The 22,700-nt window shown below is 36.3% G+C and overlaps 1 protein-coding gene across 1 annotated transcript in view; it reads right to left on the bottom strand.

Moving 5' to 3' along the window:
* Window positions 1–4,181: 4,181 nt before the first annotated feature.
* Window positions 4,182–22,700, bottom strand: part of MCM6 (minichromosome maintenance complex component 6) — a 43,028-nt gene continuing 24,509 nt past the window's right edge. Inside the window, exons 12-17 of the mRNA XM_059927568.1 lie at window positions 20,629–20,757; window positions 18,701–18,862; window positions 10,867–11,002; window positions 10,227–10,382; window positions 7,853–7,992; window positions 4,182–4,712 (exon numbers count right to left, since the gene is read on the bottom strand). Coding sequence (XP_059783551.1) covers window positions 4,596–4,712; window positions 7,853–7,992; window positions 10,227–10,382; window positions 10,867–11,002; window positions 18,701–18,862; window positions 20,629–20,757 — 840 coding nt within the window. The 3' untranslated portion in view covers window positions 4,182–4,595. The remainder of the gene's footprint in view (window positions 4,713–7,852; window positions 7,993–10,226; window positions 10,383–10,866; window positions 11,003–18,700; window positions 18,863–20,628; window positions 20,758–22,700) is intronic.

Below are 22,700 nucleotides of genomic sequence, written 5' to 3'. Positions count from 1 at the left end.
CATATTAACTTTTGCGTATGGTGTAAGGTAGTGATCTAGTTTTCCCAACACCATTTATTTAAGAGACTGTCTTTCCCTATTGTATATTTTTGGCTCCTTTGTTGTAAATTAATTGACTATATATACATGGGTTTATTTCTAGGTTCTCTATTCTGTCCTACTGATCTATATGTATGTTTTTATGCCAATACCATAATGTTTTAATTACTATACCTTTGTAATACAGCTTGAAATCAGGAAGCATGATACCTCTAGCTTTATTCTTTCTCAACACTGCTTTGGCTATTCAGGGTCTTTTGTGGCTCCATACAAATCTTAGGATTGTCTGTTCTATTTCTGTGGAAAATGCCGTGGGAATTTTGATAGAGATTGCATTGAATGTGTAGATTCCTCTGCATAGTATGGGCATTTTAACAATATTAATTCTTCCAATCTGTAAGCATGGAATATCTTTCCATTTATCTGTGTCTTCTTCAATTTCTTTCACCACTCTTATAGTTTTCAGTGTACAGGTCTTTTACCTCCTTGGTTAAATTTATCCCTAGGTATTTTTTTTCTTACTATGCAACTGTAAATGGGATTATTTCCTTAATTTCCTTTTCTGGTAGTTTTTATTAGTGTATAGAAATGAAGATTTTTGCATATTGATTTAGTATGCTGCAATTTTGCTGATTTCGTTGATCAATTCTAACAGTTTTTTGCTGGAGTCTTTAGGGTTTTCTATATGCAACATCATGTCATCTGCAAATAGTGACAATTTTACTTCTCCTTAATTTGGATGCCTTTCTTTCCTAGCTCTGGCTAGGATTCCAATACTATATTGAGTAAGAGGTGAGAGTGGGCACCCTTGTCTCATTCCCAAGAGTATGATTAGCTGTGGGCTTGCCATTTATGGTCTTTATTTTTATTTTTAATATTTGGCCGTGCCGGGTCTTAGTTGTGGCACATGGGATCTTTGTTGCCGTGTGCAGGATCCTTAGTTGCGGCATGCAGGATCATTTTTTAGTTGCAGCATTTGGGATCTAGTTCCCCGACCAGGGATCAAACCCGGGCCCCCTGCATTGAGAGCACAGAGCCTTAACCAGGGGACCACCAGGGTAGTCTCTATGGCCTTTATTGTGTTGAGGTACTTTCCCTCTATATTCAATTTGTTGACAGTTTTTAAAAATCATAAATGGATGTTGAATTTTACCACATGCTTTTTTCCCCATCTACGGAGATGACCATGATTTTCATCCTTTTTTGTTAACCTGGTGTAATACATTAATTGATTTTCGGATGTTGAATCTTCCTTGCATCCTGGAATAATCCCACTTGATCATGTTGTATGATCGTTTTAACATACTGTTGAATTAACTTTGCTAAAGTTTTGTTAAGGATTTTTGCATCTATTTTGTACATCAGGGATATTGGCCTATAATTTTCTTTTCTTTAGGTGTCCTTGTCTGGCTTTGCTATCAGGGTAATGCTGGTTTCATAAAATGAGTTTGGAAGTGGTACCTCCTCTTTGATTTTTTGGAAGTGTTTGAGAAGGACTGGTATTAATTCTTCTTTAAATGTTTGGTAGAAGTCATCAGTGAAGCCATATGGTCCTGGACTTTTGTTTGTTGGGAGGTTTTTGATTATTGATTCAATCTCCTCACTACTAACCAGACTACTCAGATTTCACATTTCATCATGATTCAATCTTGGTAGGTGTGTTTCTAGCAGTCCACTTCTAGGCTATCCCATTTGTTGGCCAACAATCATTCACAGTAACATCTGATTCTTTGTATTTCCATGGTACAACTTGTAACACCTCCTCTTTCCTTTCTGATTTTGAGGGCTTCTTTTGTGAGTCTAGCTAAAGTTTTATCAATTTTATCTTAAAAAGAAAAAACCCAGCTCTTAGTTTCATTGCTCTTTCCTTTCTTCTACTAACTTTGGGCTTCATTTTTTTTCCCCCCTGAGATATCAAGTTAGGTTGCAATCTTTGTTTCTTGATGTAGGCTTTTATCCCTATATACTTCCCTCTTAGACTGTTTTTGCTGTATCCTGTAAGTTTTGGTATGTTGTTTCCATTTTCATTTCTCATTATTTTTAAATTTCTCTTTTGATTTCTTCTTTGACCCACTGGTTGTTCAGTAGGTTGCTTAATTTCCACATATTTGTGAAATTTTCAGGCTTCTTGTAGTTGATTTCTAGTTTTATACCATTATGGTCAGAAAAGATGCCTGATATTGATTTCAGTCTTCTTAAGACTTGTTTTGTGTCCTAACATATGATCTATCCTGAAGAATCTTCCATGTGTGCTTGAAAAGAATCTGTATTCTGTTGCTTTTGGATGGAATGTTCTGCATGTCTGTTACATCCATCTGGTCTAAACATGTTATTTAAGGTCAATGCTTCCTTATTGATAATCTGAATGGATGATCTATCCTTTTGATCAAAGTGGGGTACTAAAGTCCCCTGCTATTATTGTTTTGCTGTCTATCCTGTTAATATTTGCTGTCTGTCTGTTAATACTTGCTTTATATATTTAGGTGCTCCACTGCTTTATTTGCATTTTCTTATCCATGTGTCCTAGAGATATTTCCATTTCAAACATCTTCATTTCCCTCATTTTAGTTTGCATAACTCAGAGCATTGCTATATCACAATTTATGTAGTCATTTCCTTATTGATGGACATCTGTTGGCATTTGGTTGAAAATACATTAAATTTATGGATCAGTTGACAACTTACAGTATTCAAGATGTCCTATTCAGAAAGAAGTTACATCTGCTTACTAAATACTCGTCTAATTTTCTTCATAAAGATCTTGTACATGCTCCATCATCCATTAGCCACTTCATTTCCCTGACAAGTAACATGTAGAGAAAGGGGGTGTGTGAAAATGTAAACACACTTATTCAGATGGGTAAAAACTGATTTTAGTTGTATTAATGGCCTCACTTTGCTTTAGAGCTCCTACTTTCACTAATGACACAATTGGGGAGGAGAAGACAGATTCACCATAAAGGAACTCATCTTCCCTGGGCTTCACACTTTGCTTTGGTTCAGTATTTGATCAAATTGAAGTTCAAATTTCTGTCAGGCTGTTTCTCTTTTCAGAATGTCCTCACCCCATTTTCTTTATCAAGTTGGGAATCAGTGCACGGAAGGAACTCTTTCTTGCTGTCTTCTGAGTTTTTACTCATTGTTCTTCCTATCACCTGTTACTGAACGTCCTGCCTTAGTCCATGCCTTATCCTAGACTCTCCTGTCTCAACAGGTAGTCTGAGATCCTGTACACTGAAGTTTCCTTGTCCCAACAAGCTCTCCTACCTCCATTAATTAGGAACATAGTTTTCACAGGAGCTTATACCCTGCATCTGCTAACTGTGCAACTTCTCTATCCATTTCCAGTCTCCCTTACCCTACTGTACGCAAACCAGTGGAGAGAGGTTTCTATTAGTGAACTCAAATACCACATATAAACATTCCCCAACTGGCCCTACAGGCCCCAGAATGCCATCTGTTGACAAAAGCTGCAGCAAAAGGAACTGCTACATGATGAACATACTGATCAAAGCTAAGCCTCAGGGACTATTAATGTCATAAACAGCAATAAGTCTTTTCCTGGAAAAATGCCATAAAATTTAAGGGTGGTCTGTAATATAGAAAATGACATATTGGGGACTTCCCTGGCGGCCCAGTGGTTAAGACTTCGCCTTCCAATGCGGGGGGTGTGGGTTTGATCCCTGGTTGGGGAGCTAGGACCCCACATGCCTCGTGGCCAAAAAACCAAAGGAAAAAACAGAAGTAATACTGTAACAAATTCAATAAAGACTTTAAAAATTGTCCACATCAAAAGAAATCTTAAAAAAACAAAACAAAACAAAATGATGTATTTCCCTTAAAAAAGCAGTTAGAAAATAATTCTGAGACCTTACTCTTAGGATATATAAGTTTAAAAAGTTATTAAAGAGTAATGAAAAAAGTATAATAAACTTTTTATTTTCATAAACTCTTTAAAAAAAACCAAAGAGAACTGGAATTAACCTTGGAAAGTCATCTCCAAGGCCTCTTAGCTTTCACACTAACAAATTCTTATAAGGACTCTCCTCACAGGAACCTACACCTAAATGTTTACCATAATGCCGTATTTCCACCCCTTTCCCCAGGAATCAAGCAAAAAGGGAAAGACTCATATTCATGAATAAATGGAAGCAATAATTTATAATAGAAATAAATCCAATAGACAAGTGCAGAAAAAGTTATTTTGGTGAAAAAAAGTAGTTGGCAATTGAAAAAAGTTATTTCTCCAGTAAGACACCACATAACATAAAAACAACAGACCTTTTCCTACACATGAAAACAAAGGTCTTAGTTATAGAAATGACACACTATTGCAATCCAACTTTTTTTAGGCAAGAAGCACACTAAACAAAGGGATAAAACCTGTGTTGGTATAAAAGGAATGTGACATATAAGACAATCAACTTGATTCTTCTTCCTCAGAGTAAATCTTCCTGAATCATCACTCCCAGAAGCACTTCTCTGGCTAGTAGAGCTCCACCCAGACTCCACGCCAGAGGTGGAGGGCCACAGTTTCTCTGGTTACTTTCAATAGCTCAATCTTCAAGCAAGTAGTTAGGGTTAACTACTAAGTAGGGATCTTCTTCATAGCTCTCACTTCCTTCTGTGGAGCCTTTCAATCCAGCTTGGGTGAGCTCAATTAGAACATGATCCTATGAAACACAAATGTTTGTCCTCAGTTCTCCAGCAGTATTATTAAGAATGCTAAGATACACAGGACTTGACCCTTCTTCTGAATGTTTGTGACTAACATTTTCTTTCATTTCCCCCCAGAAACTCTCTCAGAAAAAGGACTATATCTTAAAGTCAATATCAAGTTTCTGCTAAGTCACCTTCCCATTAGGATATAGACTTTTTCATACCATAAACTTCTTTTGAAAAATTAAGAAATATATCAGTAAGATTGACATTGTGATTTTAATCAGGTTCCCTAGCATATTACATCAACTACTTATAAATATAACTTCAAAAAAGAACATATGAATTTTACAATCATGCAATTATATAAAATCCTCTGATAAGTATGTTTATGATTCTGTTTATCACTCTGATAAAAGTGTTTAATTTTGCTTAATATTATGTTAATTTTTAATTATTGGCCACTGAACTCTTTTATATACCATCCATTCATAATTCAGTTAGAAGTAGAATCTAAAGATAATTAACATGAAAAAATTTTCACTCTGACCTATTAACTAATTGAAAAAAAGCAGAACATGCCATGTTGCTTAATAAACTTGATGACAGATTTGAAGCCATGATGTAACTATAAGTCAGTCTAACATGTCCACAAGTGAGAAGGACTCCTACCGAAGGCCCATACAGAGGAACTCAGGAAACAGTGATTTGATCCTAAGAAGGTGGAAAAGTCCCACAGTATAAGAACTAATTCCACTAAGAGGGACTGGACACTTTCAAGCACTCACTCTATGTACTAACACACCTTCATAGGAAGCACATTTGATTAGCACAGTATAAGTTCCTTAGTCTTCTGTATTGAGTTGGCTCAGGCGGTGAGTCAAACTTAAAAAGGTAAGTCCAATTTAGATCAGTTAATTTCACAATGTGTCCGAATGTGGATTTCTTGTGTGGACCATTTTATCTTACACTGATCTCAGGGCCACAAGGGAGGGAAGGGCTGGCCTGATGCAAACACATTGCCCACCACTAACTAGATAGATAACTCTGAGCACAACGCCAGCCCAGTTCAGCTTTATTTTTGTACATATTTTTCATTAAATTTTGAATGGAATAGTTCTTCCCACACCCCCACACCTGTAACCATAGACTCATCTAGTTCTATAGGGAAATAGTTTTTCAGATGACAAACCCTGATATGTGACAACTATAATATTTATATAATGAGCACTGTGAAGTCAACTGCAATCTCTGCCATTTGAACAGAAAAATTCAATCATTTAACAAGTATTTGAGCCCTCTATGACTTAGGCACCACTGTAGATTCTGGGGACACAGTGGCTAAAGAAACAAAGTCCCTGTCCTCATGGTGCTTGCATGTTAATAAGAGAGACAAAATAAACACCCAAATAAAGACTATACTGCCAGGCAATGATAAGCACTATGAAGAAACAAAGCAGGGTAAGGGGGTGACAGCAAGGAGGAGGCTATTTTGACTGGCCAGGCAAGAAGAACTTCTCTGAGAAGGTAACATCTGAGCAGACATCAGAATGGAGGACGGAATATGGGCAAAGAAACAAAGGGCTTGTACAAAGGCCTTCATGCTTGGTGTGTCTAAGGAACAGTGACAAGGCCAGTGTCACTGAGCAGAATGGGCAAGGGGAAGAGGCTATGAAATGAGGTGAATGAGGTGGGCAGGGGCTTGCTTGTGCAGGGTTCTGCAGGCCGTGGTATGGAGACTGGATTTTATTCTAAATGTGAGGGAAGGACTAGAAGGAAGGGCACTAAAACAATTTGATTTGTTAAAAGATCTGTCTGGCTGCTGGGCAGAGAGCCACTGCAAGGGAGGACAGTTAGGAGGCACCCATGGAGGTCCAGGCATGGTGGCTTGGGTAGATGTGACAGTGGTGAGAAGAAAACAGAGAATACTGATACTGAAGGCAGGGCACACAGGATTTGCTTATAAAAGGAGAAGTTGTGAGGGGAAAGAGAAATCAAGGAATCAAGGATAATTCTAAGGTGCCTGGCTTAAAGCAATTGAGTAAGTGAAACACTGCAAGGAAAAACTGTTTTGAACATATTAAGTGTGAGATGCCTATTAATTTGCAAGTAGGCAGCTAGCTACATACATTAGCAATTTAGAGGACAGGTGAGAGCTGGAGATATAAATATGGGAGTCATCACAAATGGTTTTCAATTCATAGAACCAAATGAGATCACTGAGGCAAGGAATATAAACAGAAAAGAGGTCTGAGGACTAAGCATAATACTTCATTTAAAAAGTGACAAGAGAAAGACTCAGGAAAAGAGAATAAGAGGAAATAACCAGTGAGAAGGAGAAGACCCAGGAGAACATGGTGACCCAGAAGCCAAGTGAACAAAGTATTTCTAGAAGGAGTGATCAACTTTGACAGATGCTGCTGACAAGTTGAATACTGAAAATAATCAACTGATTGGAGTAGTGAGAAGGTATGCATAATGGTCCTTTAAGAGAGTGGGAGAATGAACTGCCTAGGGAAAAGTAATAGCATCAGGCAGTGCTACTGTGAGGTCAGTGCTACTGTGAGGTCAGTGCTACTGTGACGTCGATAAGACAGAAGTCAAGAATTGTCCATTTGAGATTTGTGGTCATGAATTTAAAATAAGAGTTGGCACATGGTTGTATGCTTTTCTCCAGATACTTTTAACTGCTTAGATATAGGTATAGAAAACGAATTAGACTGAACCAAATCTGGAGTTTTGCCAAGCAAGTAATATAAAAAGAGAATGAAGTTGAAAGTATAAGAAAAAAGTGATCATGGGATAGATTTTAAGCTGGGTAATGGGGGAGATAAGAACATGAGGAAGGATAAAATGCAGAAAATAGGTGACAGTGGGCAGGACGCTCGAAGGTTTATGGTAAAGAGAGTGGAAAACAAAGGTTAAAAACACACAAATAATAAGACCCTAAATTCACTTTACCAGCTTTAAGTTCTGCTTATTTTAGCAGAAGAAATAAGTCAATTAATTGTTAATAATTCTCTCTTGTTTTATACAACTCCTAATTCTGACTAGATCCTAATGATTCAAAATAAATGAACATCCAATGAACCTACACAGATATGAGGCATGAACTCCCTCCGTAATACCTCAGCAAGCTTAATTCTATACGTACATAGTGGGTGAGTCGATAAATGACTTTCTCTATGATTCTCTTTTTATTTATCAGCTCCTCTTCAGAATCTATTTCTGATTCGATTTCCTTCAAGTACCAATTAACAAGCTCACTCCTCTTTAATGCCGACTCATCCTCTTCTGCAACAACAAAAAATATATTTAAAAAGGATTAAATTATCCTTGTAGCAAACTGTATTGCCAATTCTTGGAGTCTGCATGCACAAGATAATGTATAGAATAGATAACCTTCAATCTGTCAGAAAACATATCTGCTGAAATAAGATTTGCAATCTTCCAGCATAAGCCTGAAATAACGTGTTACATTACTTGAATTAAAGTATGCCTTACTTTATCCTGAAAAGAAAAACCTAAAAAAATAGAGATTATAAGAAACAAGTTTCTTAAAGCTACAACGATTTCAAAGTATGAAGGTGTTTCCTTCACCTTCTCATGCTTCACCACCTATGACAATCTTTCAACAGCAGTTGAAAGCATAAATTAGGAATGAAGTCACAGCAAGCAAAACTGCTTAAATACAACTATTCCTCTTTGGAAAGGGGAACACTTTAGGGAATTGAGGTCAACCAAGGAGTGAAATCCATAGACGTTCACTCAAAAATAAAAAATTACCAATTTATTCCAGCAAGGTCTACCTTTATCGACTGAACTACCTGCCCTTTAGAGCCCAGAACTCTAAATTCACAAGAAAAGTTGGAACCTGGCAATATTTTAAACTATCACAGATATAAAGCATAATAAAAGAAAACTTCATTTGTCTTGATTTTAGAAATTGCTAATAAAATACAAAATCAAAATAGGAAAATTTTAGCTTTACTGATGATGCCTCTGAAAAGTTTTATTATGGTTGTACTCAAATTTCAGTGGTTTGTCCAAATGCTTTTGAGTAAGTAACCTCCTTGGTTTACAGTTTAAAGTTTTGCTAGGGGACTTCCCTGGTGGTCCAGTGGTTAAGACTCTGCACTCCCAATGCAGGGGGCCTGGGTTCGATCCCTGGTTGGGGAACAAAGATCCCACATACCGCAACGAACCCACATGCCCTAGAGCCCACATGCGGCAACCAGAGAAGCCTGTGTGTGGCAACAAAGACCCAGAGCAGCCTAAATAAATAAATGAATTAAAAAAAGAAAAAAGTTTTGCTAGAAAACAGCTGTCTATCTGAAGACTGCGAATTAATAACTTACCGGGCTGGGTGAATAGTGTCTTTTTTCTTTTTCTAGGGAAAGGAGGAAGACCTAGAATTTATCTGTGGAATGCACTGTGTGGGTGCTAATCATATCTTTGCTCCACTGATGGCTGGCCATGTTTAAAACTTAGTTGCATGAGAGAGAGAAAGAATAATGAAGTACAATGTGAACACAGGAATGTTTGCTCCCAAATCTTTTTATGTGAGAAGGGACTGGAACTAAAACCTGTCTGTCCTAGTGGCCTCTTTACTGCCTTCTTTCCTCCTTCCCACTGGTCCACAGTTCCCAGGGGAATGAGGGCAGAAACTAAAGGGCTTAAATCTTTTAGTAAGCTAAGAAAATCTCTGGTGTTCTCTTCCTCCATCGCAGTTAGGACACTGTGATGAGAATATGTCCGGAAGCCAGCATACTGACAGTCAAATAAGAATTTTCTGATGGTTAATCACCAAATTGAAGTTTAAGTTCAACCCCTTGATTTAATCACTTTTCCTCTGCCTTGTGGCTAATTATAGGTTGAGAAAACTTGGATAGCATGGTAAAGCAGTTAAGAACAGGAAGGGTACTAATGTTCAGATATCACACTTTACCTACAGAGAAAAGAGGATTTTACTTCATTTCTAGTCTGGAATGTACTTGTGCTAATAGTCTTTTGAGTTCAATTACTTGTCTATGAAATATAAATACCCTAGGAGTCCATCCATTTTAAACAAACCCACTGTAAGGAAAAGTGACTTTGCATCTGTAAAAACATTTGTTAAGTGCATCTTTATATATTATCAGATCCCAAATTCGGCTTCACAAATATTAAAATAGGCCAAGGACATTAATAAGAATGAGTCATAAACCTTTGACAATGAACTTGTGGGGAAATGTCTAGGCTGGTAGATATGCTGACATTCCCTAGTAGATTTTGTTTGCCAAAGTGAGCTTGTCTAACAGTTTCTCATCTCTTCTGACAAAATAACACAATCTTTAGGAATCAGAAGTTGTTAGCTGATTCATTTTGTTATAAAGCAGAAACTAACACACCATTGTAAAGCAATTATACTCCAATAAAGATGTTAAAAAAAAAAAAAGATTTGTTAGACAAAAAAAAAAAAAGTTGTTTATGTGAATACAGCTTATGTAAATGACTCAGCATGTGAGCAGCACTAAGTATGGCCTCACCTTCTTCCATCTTTCTGAGGTGAAGCACAATAAGGTTAGAGATTCGGCAGTATTCGGAGAAGCCCAGCCTTAAGGAGGCTTTCGGAACAGAATCTTGGTTCATGTCTTCACTGTGGCCGTTAATTCCATTCACAGGAGCAGGGCTATCAGCACGACCTAAGTGAAATATTAACTGTTTGAATCTTGTTTTTTGTGCCTCCAATACTCCCCTATTAAATGTTTATAAATATACTACTTATACTTTAATACTAATTTTAAAACAACCATATAGTTATACTCAGTATTTAGTAATTGTACAAATAAATTAGAAACTTTATAAATGCTACCAGTGAAGACAAAAACCCATTTGGAAGGGATGGGAAGATTGGGAGATAAAAGGATTTCATGATCTGAAAGTGCATTTGCAATATTAAGTCCACTATCTCCATTTTGGTGTTTTTTCTCTGTCTTTCAAGCATATATATTTTATATCAACTATTTAATTATATTTTAACTTAGAAACAGTTAATAAAATTCAATATCCATTTTTTCCCCTTTTGCTACATAGACTTCACAACCATCAGTAAGTGCACTTTTACCATGACATCTCAGAGAACATTTTGGTCCCTAACTCTAGAACAGTCATGAACAGACACCTCACCATGGATGCCATCTGGGCCCTCATCTACCTCCATCTGGGCATCTTCGTCTTGATCTAGATTGACATCAGGTGTTTCTACACGGATGATTGATTTATTCAGTAACCTGAAAGCTTCCTTCACATGTTTAGGCTGGACCTAAGCCAATCAAGATTAAGTAAATCAGTAAGCCAGTCTTTTTGACATACCAAACAGACTTTCTCCATATGAAATTACAGTGGTATTTTGGTTTTCTCACACTCTCCCTCTACACAACATAAAATATGAGAGAACACCATAAATTCACCAGAATGGTTAAAAGGACCGACAATATTGAGAATGTAGACAACTTTCATTCACTGCTGTTGGGAATATAAATTGTTACAACCATTATGGAAAACTGATTTTCAGGCTTTACTAAACTGCACACACCTACAATCTATGACCCAATGATTCCACTCCTAGGTAAACACCAAACAGAAATGTACATATAAATACACCAGATGAACTAAAAGACCTGCACATCCCATAAGAACCCAAATTGGAAACTATCCAAATGTCCATTAATAGAAGAATGAGCCAATCACTGTGATACATTCACTGATAGTTATGTGTATTTAACCACAACTGGGAGGGGAAAAAAGGTTGAAAACAACCTAACTAACCATCAGGAAAAGTATGGTTAGACTACTATATAACCATAAAGAAAAAAAAAAAAGGTTATCCTCAGAGAATGGTAGCAGTGACTGTAAACAAACTGAAAGGGTAGCTCTTAGAGAGCTTCCTGATCTGGGTATAGATTACATAGATATGTTCACTGAAAGTTAACCGAACTGTACACTTGTGATTTGTGCACTCTCTGTACGTTTGTTTTGCCTCAAAAAAAAGCTTACTTAGAAGAAAAATTACAAGTCTATTTGGGGGCGGGGGGAGATTGCTTTAAGTCCTTGTATAAATAACCAACAGTCTCTCTAAATCTACTCCCTTCCTAATGAGCTGAGCCCCTAACAACAGATAAACCTAGCAGAGCAGGCTTTTTTTTTTTTTTTCTTTAAATACATTACCACCTGCAATGAAACTTTAAGCCATTTGAGAACAGTCAATATCAAGACATATCCTAGTAAGCTTACTGGTCTATAAAAATAAGAAAGAATACTTTGGAAAGAGAAAAATATCAAACTACTTATGGAGGAAAAATTAATAATCAAGGGCTGGCCTCAGATTTTCCCAAAGAACAAGTGATGTCAGGATACAGTAGAAAAATTTATAAGAAAAGAAAATATGAGCCAGAGGTTGGATGTCATTCAGGTAAAGACTACAAATAACCCTGTTGAACATAACACTCAGGGAATATTATTCCCATGAACTCATCTTTTTCATCAAACCCTTGAAAAAAGGCCAAATTTCAATCAGCAAAGTGATAAGTTAGAAATCATAACAAATTTATCTCCAATGATCATGCCTTGCACATATTTAGCTACAAAACTAAGACTTAAACAAACGTGGGAATTAAGAGTGACAGAGCAAAATGTAAATGGTATATGTCCTGAAGATAGAGGGGTACAGGGAGACCCGAGGGGAGTAAATTTGCCGACAGCCCAAAAAATGAGAGGAAGATGTAAATAAACATTTCTCCAAAGACATACAGATGGCCAAGACGCATATGAAAAGATGCTCAACATCACTAACTACTAGAGAAATGCAAATCAAAGCTACAATGAGGTATCACTTCACACCAGTCAGAATGGCCATCATCAAAAAATCTACAAACAATTAATGCTGGATAGGACATGGAGAAAAGGGAACCCTCTTGCACTGTTGGTGGGAATGTAAATTGATACAGCCACTGTGGAGAACAGTATGGAGGTTCCTTAAAAAGCTAAAAATAGAATTACCATATGACCCACCAATTCCACTACTGGGCATATACCCAGAGAAAACCATTAATTCAAAAAGACATATGCACCCTAATATTCATGGCAGCACTATTTACAATAGCCAGGTCATGGAAGCAACCTAAACGCCTATCGACAGATGAATGGTTAAAGAAGATGCAGTACATATATACAATGGACTATTACTCAGCCATAAAAAGGACCGAAATTGGGTCATTTGTAGAGGCGTGGATGGACCTAGAGACTGTCATACAAAATGAAGTAAGTCAGAAAGAGAAAAACAAATATCATATATCAACACATATATGTGGAATCTAGAAAAATGGCACAGATCAATCTTTTTGCAAGGCAGAAAGACATAGAGAACAAACGTATGGACACCAAGGAGGGAAAGGGGGGGTGGGATGAATTGGGAGATTGGGATTGACAAATATATACACTAACTAATAGGTATAAAATAGATAACTAATGAGAACCTGCTGTATAGCACAGGGAACTCCACTTTGCTGTACAGTAGAAACTAACACAACACTGTAAAACAACTATATCCCAATTAAAAAAAAAAATTTTGCTGATTGCCTCTCATCTGTAACAGATGATAAATCAAGCCATGGATAAGCATATCTGACTGTGCAAAGGTAAACAGTAAAATATTATTTACTAAAATCAGGTGGTTGGGAGGGAAGGGAAGAAGAAAGAAGATGAAACATGCTAATTTTATCACTTCATAGTAAAGAACCAACAGAGAACTAAGGGTACAATATAAAGTTATAATAATAAAAGTAACCACTAAAATAAAATAACTTTCTGAGTCTCAGAACTACACACACAAGCAAAAGCAAAGTGACCACAAAATGAAAAATCATGTCAACTATAAAAAGAAACAAAAACAAAAACAAAAACCCAAATAAACCTATCTCTCATACCAATAAATGTAAATGGGTTTAACTTACATACTAAAAAAAATTTTGTTTGCATCACAAAACAAAATCCGACTCTATGCTGTATATGTATATAAGACACACTTAAACTTACTCAGAAATGCCGAAAAATAGTAAAAAGCTAGGCAAAGGGATACCAAAGAAAGAAAGCAAGGTGGAGTTCAGGCCAAAAAGCATAAATGAGACAAAGTTAGAAGGTACAAATCTCAATGAAAATATATGTATCAGTTAAGAGAACAACAATATCAGTAAAATAGAAATTACAGGAGAAAAAAGGATAAATACAAAGAGACAATAACTATGTTGGTAGAGAAATAAAAACTATTCATAGGAGACTTTTCTTTTAATTAATTAATTAATTAATTAATTAATTTTTGGCTGCATTGGGTCTTTGTTGCTGTGCGCAGGCTCTAGTTGCAGCGAGTGGGGGCTACTCTTCATTGCGGTGCCCGGGCTTCTCCTTGTGGTGGCTTCTCTTGTTGCGGAGCACAGTCTCTAGGCACGCGGGCTTCAGTAGTTGTGGCTCGCGGGCTCCAGAGCGCAGGCTCAGTAGCTGTAGCTCACGGGCTTAGTTGTTCCGCAGCATGTGGGATCTTCCCAGACCAGGGCTCGAACCCGTGTCCCCTGCGCATTGGCAGGCAGATTCTCAACCACTGCACCACCAGTGAAGTCCCCATAGGAGACTTTTAACTTTCAATCTAGAGAAGATACAGTAGACCAAAAAACCCCACAAAAAAATAGAAAACCTATGTAACATAATAAGGTAACCTCCCCCTTCACAGATATATATAAAATTATATACACTGTAAACAGAGACTAGGCCTTCCATTGAAGTGCTCATGGAACACTTATGGAAATGGGCTCTGGGCTACAAAGCATCCAAAAAACCAAATTCCAAAAAACCAAAAAACTAAATGAAAAACATAGACATCATTTTCTAATCACAATGCAGTAAAATTAAAACAAGCAACCAAAAAAAACACATTCTAACTGGATATTATTAAACTCTGAAACAACTCTTGGTAGTGGATACTTTTCTAGGAAAATGTAGCTTACCAAAACTGACCCAAGAAGAGATAGAAAATCTAAACAAGACTGACTTCCATGGCAGAAATTAAGAACCATGCATCCAAATTGTATACACTAGACCCGGAGAGTTTTACTTGAGAATTCATATCAGTAAAACAGCAGATAATTTTAATGCAATAGAAAACCATTCTAGAATAGAGAAAAAAGGGGAAAACTTTCAAAAATTTAAATGAAATAACCACGATAATAAAACAAGACTGCAAAAACAAACGGAAATCAATGTTTTTTATGAGTACTGCTTTAAAAATTCTAAATAACAGCAAACAGAAGCCAAATGCATTAAAAAAGTGGGATTTATTACAGGAAGGCTTGACATTAGAAAGTCTATTAAATTATTTTTCATTTTAATAGATCCAGGAGAAAAAAAAAATCATGACTAACTCTATACACACTAAAAAGACAACTGGCCAAAAAAAAAAAAAAAAAAACCTTCTTGATAAAAATATTCAAGACATAATAATAAATGTATAGTTCCTATTGATAAAAACACATCGTATCTCAGCCACAGAGCCAATTAGGAACAAGAAAAAAATGTCCAATGTCATAATTATTAGACATTGTATTGCAACAGCAAAAGTAAATTAGTGGAGAATATGGGAAAAGATTAAGTTTACTTTTCAATAAGAATAAAAAGAAAAACATACACCATTTATCATTTGCAAATAAGAACAAAAATCTGGAAAATCAACAGACTCAACTGAAACACTACTACAAACAAAAGATATCAGTATGGTACAAAACTAGCATACAGAAATCAATAGTTCATATATACAAGCAACAACCAGTTAAAATATAAAATGAAAAAAAGTCTACCTTCAATACCCACAAAAATAACAAAATATCAAGAAACAAATTCAACAAGAAACATGCAAAAATCATACGAACTTTAAAACCTATTGAGTGAAACAAAAGACATAAGTGGAAAGATAATGAGGTCTCTGGTACTCAGAACTGTTAACGAATGTTTGCTTTTCTCATTCTAGACACCTGAAAGGAAGGCACTGCTTTAACCTCTAGGTATGGCCATGTTAATTCCTCTGACCAATGAAATGTGACCAGCAGTGTCACGTCATTTCTAGACAGAAGGTTAAGAAATGGCATATGATTCACCTTGTCTTTTCTCTATCTTCTGTGATCATAGAAGTGTATGTCAAGAAAGCCTTTACATCAGCCTGAATTTCTGAGCGATGTGAAGCGGAGAGCCTCTGGCTAACATAAATGAACATGAAGCACGAGCAAAAAAATATAATTGTTTCTGTTTTAAACAGCTGAGATTTTTATAGTGGCATAATCTAGATTCTAACCACTATTATGTTTTCTTAGACAGGAAAAATCATCATAAAGAAGTCAATTCTCCATATTAACATATAAATTTAACATACTCTCAATATCAATAATTTTTTTGGGGGTGTACTATTTTTATTTTATTCATATTTAATTTCACCTCAAATACTGAGCTCAAGTATATGCTGGCTCTATGTTCAGATTTTTGAAATAAAGATAAATGGACAGATAGCTTTAAGGGTGAATGTATTTCACATTTCACAATATATTCAACAATCAGGGAAAATCTAGGGGGTGGTATAATTATATACCTTTATACATTTAGTAGCACAAGTATAGGGACAAGCCATGCAATTGGAGGAAAAACCCATTTCAGGGCTGAACAGAGAGGTCCTTGAATATCAACAGAATCTGCCCTTGACTTCAGACAAAACAAGGAGTCTGTCAGTATACAAAAACCACTGAATTCAGGAGCAATAGGATAGGTATTAAGGAATTGGTTCTTGCCAATCAGGATTATGTGGGCCAGTCTGAAGTGAGCAGAGGTGGCTGGAGGCTGGAAATGTTGTAGCTCAAGTTCAGAATCTGTAGATTAGAACAGCAGTCTAGAGACAGAATGGTTAGTGCTTTGTTCAAAAATTCCTGGGTTTTCCAAACAAGTTCCTAGGATGCTTTCCTCAAACAGTGAATATCAATAATCAATAAAAACCAAAACAAAATAAAGCCAGCTGGCTATTAAGTTCACAATAGCCAAAAGAGAACAATGCAGTGGAACAAAAGAGAACATTTAAAATATTGTGGTACTAATGCAAGAGGAGGCTGAGACAGCACAGGAACAGAATTCAGAAAAAGATCCTAACAAGCACAAGAATTTAATATATAATAAAAGTGTACCAAACCAGTATGGAAAAGATGGATTGTTCAGTAAGTGGTGTTGGAACAACTAGGAAACTAGCTGAAAAAGAATCAACTGATTTACACCTCACATCTTACAGCAGGATAAATACCAAATGTTTGAATGATTTAAATAAAAACAATGAAACCATCTAAATGCCTGAGGAAATCCTGAGAAAATTCTTTTATAATCTTAGAGTGGGGGAGGCCTTTCTAATAAAACAATAAGTAAAAAATGAACAAAGAATATGATCATAAAAGGAAGTAGAAATGGCTCTTAAACATATGCAAAAACACTCGATTTTATTCAGGAACTGTATCTGTGTATATATATATGCATATATATGTATATTTATTTCATATCATGTGAATTTGCTACCTACTGAAAAACCAAAAAAAGGAAAGAAAAATCTGTTAGAAATTCTCCAAGACACGTCAGTTCTGTGAAACTCATTTTAAGAAACATTACAATGAAGAAAAAAAAAAGGTACAAATGTTAGCATGGTTTTTAAGAATTCCCCTCCATCATGGCCTATTCTTTCTCTACAGATTCCACTACATTCCTCCCAATACCCTACACTCTTGCTAAACTTTCCACCTTCACTCTAAAAATGCCTACCAAAATTCTATACACCCTTCAGTGATTCAGTTTAAATGTTGGCATCTCCCCAAACCCTCCACCTTTGTTATGAAAGAATTCATTGATCTCTGTACTCTTTGCTGATGACACTCTATCATAATATCCTCTCTCATATTTCACATGCTTAATTAAACATATGTTTTGCTCCCACCAAACTATCAGCAATGGAAGACAGGGGCTCTTTTATTCATCTCCTAACTTACAAAGATGTCCATTAAATGTCAGGAGAATCAAAGAATAACAAGTAAGACAGTGTGAAAGTATTTTGTAAACAGTAAAGCACCACATCAGAGAATTTGAAAAATTAGACAAAAGGAAAAAAGCCAAAAAATGAAACCTATGGGATAGAAATGGTGAATGAAGTAAGAACAGTGGTTACTTCTGGGGAAGGAAGGGTGCAAGGGAACTTTCTAGGATGATGTAAACCTTCTATGTTATGAGCTGAGTGGCCACAAGGGTGTATGTAAAAAGTCAAAGCTGTACATTTTCCTCTATGTGAATTATACCTCAATCATACTATTAAGAAAAATAGCCAAACTCCTTCCTCAAACAAAATCTTACACCGTCTAAAATATAAAGCTAGATAAAAGCAGGGCTTATTTGCCTGAAGCAGAGATGAGGGCGTCCTTCCATTCTGCTCCCCATTTACTCCCTAAATACCCACTGACATGTACCTGTAGAACCCAAGGCTCAAAGAACAATTTAATATCCACATGTTATACAAAGGAGGAGAATTCCCTTCTTAGGACTGGAGGCTACATTATCATATCTGTATCCCCTGCCCACAGGCCTAGCACATTGTAGGGTTTAAACAAATTTTCCTTGAATGAATGGCATTAATCTTGAACTCACTTCTATATGTATGTACTCTATAATCTATGTCATGATTATCTCATTATCATTAATCTAACTAGTACATTCAATAAATGGTTGACAGCAACATTCTTCAAGGGAAAAACCCCAGGGTCAGGGGTCATGTATCCTATTAGCACTCAACAGTTATATAAAAATAAATCTGCAGCGAATGCTAGTATGTCCTATACCAAACATAAAAACAGCTTGTAAGCCAACAAATCAATTTCTCTTTCCCATTATGTTAGAGTGACTTTGATACCTCATCACAGCAGTGCATCCGAGCCATTGCTTCAGAGAGACGGATCATGCTCTCAAGCTGTCGCACTGTAATCCTCCATGAAGACTTGGTTACTCCAGAACCATCCCTCTGGCGGAGGCGTTTATACTGTTCCACAATGAAGTCCTCTGACTCTTTAGAAATCTGTTTCAGAATATCAGTGAAGTCAGAGCATTTCTCTACTTAATGGGAGTGGCTTTAAACATTAAGTTTAAGAGCCTCCCAGGTGAAGATACTCTGGGGGAACTGAGAAGATCCAAACTTTGAAACCAATGACAAGAAATTAATACTGAAATGCCTTTCAAAAGAAACTAATACAAAGGAGGACTATGAATTCCATGTACTAATTTTATGAATAGGAAGACAGTAGAGTTAGTATTTAAGCAAATGACCATTTCTAAACAATGTATACTTTTATACCCAAGATGCCAAAGCTCATTAAACAAATTACTACTCAGGCTATTCTTGAGGCTCAGTTAATTAACTTACGCAGTCTTTGGGAAAAAGAGAAGTCAATATATATAATACTGCCCCCTATCAGTGGCTTCACGTTCTGTGGTTTCAGTTACCTGCGGTCACCTGAAGTCTGAAAATATTAAATAGGAAATCTCAGAGATAAACAATTTCATAAGTTTTAAATTGTGCACCATTCTGAGAAGTGTGATGAAATTTTATGCTGTCCAATGTCCCACCTGGGATGAGAATCATCCCTTTATCCAGTGTATCCACACTGTATATGTTACCTGCTTATTAGTCACTTAGTAGCCATTTTGGTTATCAGATCAATTGTTAGGGTAACATAGTGCTTGTGTTCAAGTAACCCTTATTTTACTTAATAATGGCCTCAAAGTGCAATAGTAGTAATGCTGGCAATTCAGATATTCTCTTATTGTGCCTAACTTATAAACTGAACTTTATCACAGGTATGTACGTATAGGAAAAAACATCGTACATATAGGGCTTGGTACTATCTGTGGTTTCTGGCATCCACTGGGGGTCTTGGAACATATCCCCTACTGTATATATACCTTATTATTAGTTAAATAATAACAACCTTATTATTAGTTAAATAATAACAACAAAATGAGGCATACTAAAGAATACTGTTTTTCGGAACAAGGAACTAAGCATATTAAGCATGCCAAGGTCAAGAGGGACCAGCGCAGTCATGGAGAACAAATGCCTCTGCAAACAAAAGCGCTTTACCCTTCCCTTGGGACAGTGAGTCAATCCCAATATTATGGATAATCAAGTGAAGGTGATAGATAATTAAAATCTAAGCATAACTCCCAAAAGTCAAGCCAGAAAGAGTGTAAAAACCTCAACCAGAATCAAACAAATTTTTTTTTTGTACTCTACTTTAGGAAAATGTCAAAAAAAATATGCATTTTGGAGGTTTATCTTAAAAATAAACGTCCAAGTGAGCACCCTGGATCTTGTACTGTTAAAGAGTTACTCATGTTCATTACAATAACCTAGAGGAATCCAAGCTTTCCTCAGAGACAGATTCGAGAGCATTCAGTAGACTACTGATTTAAGCACATGCAGTTTTAAGATTCTTAGGAATAATGGTTGAAATAAAAGGGTATCCTACTTTACTTGGTTATTCAAAACTGTTCACCCATAAAAATCTTTTTATTAGTACCTAAAAAGTAAAAGAAATGGAATTTTTCAGACTTTTAAAAAATTCCCTTTTCTCAAGTCTCTCTGAGGAAACAAACTGTTCTCAAAAAAACCAAAAAGAAACCAAAAACCCCAAACCGAAATCAAACCAACCAACCAACCAACCAAACGACCTTAAAGAAACACCCAAACAAGTCAGGTTCAGTTAATTTCCATACAACGCTTTTGTTTAAATGCCACTTTCATATACTCATTATGCCCAATTACAGTACAAAAGGGCAGGTTACCTTGGGTTTAAACTGTCTTGCAAAAAGAAGATACCTCCTGATATCATCAACGGAATACACACGATCAATTGAATCTTCAATTCTTGAATGCAAGTCTACTATTCGCCTGGCAATAGCATAATCTGTAACCTAATTCAAAATAAGAAAATCATTTTAATCAGTTATAGTAATATCCACTCCAGACTATCCCAGGCATTAAGAAATTTTTTATAGCTAACAAGCTCTAATATGCCACTCTAAGATGTATTAATGGGTTCAAGTTTCTGACGAAAATTTAGTACCACATCCAAAATCAAAAGTTTAAATATATACCTTTGCCCTATTCTAAGACTATTCCTGAAGGAATTTACTGACTTTAATATGGCAGAAATAAGATTTCTAGGGCCCTAAGTGTGTCTAGAAGCATTAATTCATGCAACCCTCACAAAAAAATTTATTAGGTAGATAATATTACCCCCATTTTACAGATGAATAAATTGAGGCCTGGAAAGATTAAGTAACTTGTCCACACAGTTAGTAATAGAGCAAGGATTTGAAGAGTCTAGTTTCAGAGTCCATCCTCCTAGCCACTACATTACATTGCCGCTTATGAACATACGAATGATGATCATCATAGAACCATTAACATTGAAAAAAATAAAATCATACTAAAAATATGCAATTTACTCTCAAATAGTACAGAAAAATAGAGATACAGAGCAAATGGTAAAGCAAACGGGGCAAAAAGTTAATATGTGAACTGAATAAAGGGTATATGAGTATTATATGCACTATTGTGTTTCCTGCAACTTTTCTGTAAGTTTGAAATTATTTCTAATTAAAAAGCTAAAAAACTAATTTAGTAAATTATGTATAGACAGAAATATATGAAAATCAGACAATGCCCAACAATGGGGGGGGAGGGGACTGGGTTAAACATTTATATAGATTTGTGAAGGAAAAGAACAAAACCCAAACATAAAAAACGAAAACCCTTTAAACATTCACATTAACGGAAGGCAAATTTTATCTAGATAAATTTAAAATTTTGCTGTAAGCAAGAGGTATGCATTGTACCTAATGTAACGTAGGACCTCCATGCTCAGCAGTTAAAAGTACAGTACAACATGACCTTCTACAGAAGGTCATTTTGTACTTCTGTGCACATCTGAGATGTGCAATGTTGTTAAATATTTAAGTCTAAGTATAAATAACTCTAATACTAACATGTTAGAATGTAAGTAAATCTGCAGTTTAAAAAAATTTTTTTCTTTTATTTACTTTTTTATTTATGGCTGCATTGGGTCTTTTTTGCTGCGCGCAGGCTTTCTCTAGTTGCAGCGAGAGGGGGCTACTCTTCATTGTGGTGCACGGGCTTCTCATTGTGGTGGCTTCTCTTGTTGTGGAGCATGGGCTCTAGGTGTGCGGGCCTCAGAAGTTGTGGCACACGGGCTCACTAGTTGTGGCTCACGGGCTCTAGAGCACAGGCTCAGTAGTTACGGCGCACGGGCTTAGTTGCTCCGCGGGATGTGGGATCTTCCCGGACCAGGGCTCGAACTTGTGTTCCCTGAGTTAGCAGGCAGATTCTTAACAACTGCGCCACCAAGGAAGTCCCTAAATCTGCAATTTTATATTCAATCTTAACACTCTTACATAATTAGGAAAAAAAAATGTGACACATGCAATAATTTGATAGGAAGACAGAGGAAGACAAATGACTCAATTTGAAAGAAAAAAAAAAAAGAAATTTGTTTGGTACCCCAGTTCTTTTCAACCTTAATGAAAGAACAAAAACAAAAACAAAAATCTAATAAAAATCTTAAAGAGTATGGTTGGGAATTAACTGAAATACTTTTTATTTGAGAATTAAAAAACAGTAACAAGGGGACTTCCCTGGTGGTCCAGTGGTTAAGAATCTGCCTTCCAATGCAGGAGACACAGGTTCGATCCCTGGTTAGGGAACTAAGATCCCACATGCCATGGAGCAACTAAGCCCGCGCACCACAACTATTGAGCTCGCACGCCACAACTACTGAGCTTGTGCACCTCAATTAGAGATCCTGAGTGCCACAAACTACAGAGCCCACGTGCCC

The sequence above is a fragment of the Balaenoptera ricei genome, chromosome 7 (genome assembly GCF_028023285.1).
Source record: "Balaenoptera ricei isolate mBalRic1 chromosome 7, mBalRic1.hap2, whole genome shotgun sequence".
NCBI classification, from domain to species: Eukaryota; Metazoa; Chordata; class Mammalia; order Artiodactyla; family Balaenopteridae; genus Balaenoptera; species Balaenoptera ricei.
The sequence above is the reverse complement of the archived record's forward strand: the minus strand, read 5'-3'. Positions and strand labels throughout refer to the sequence as shown.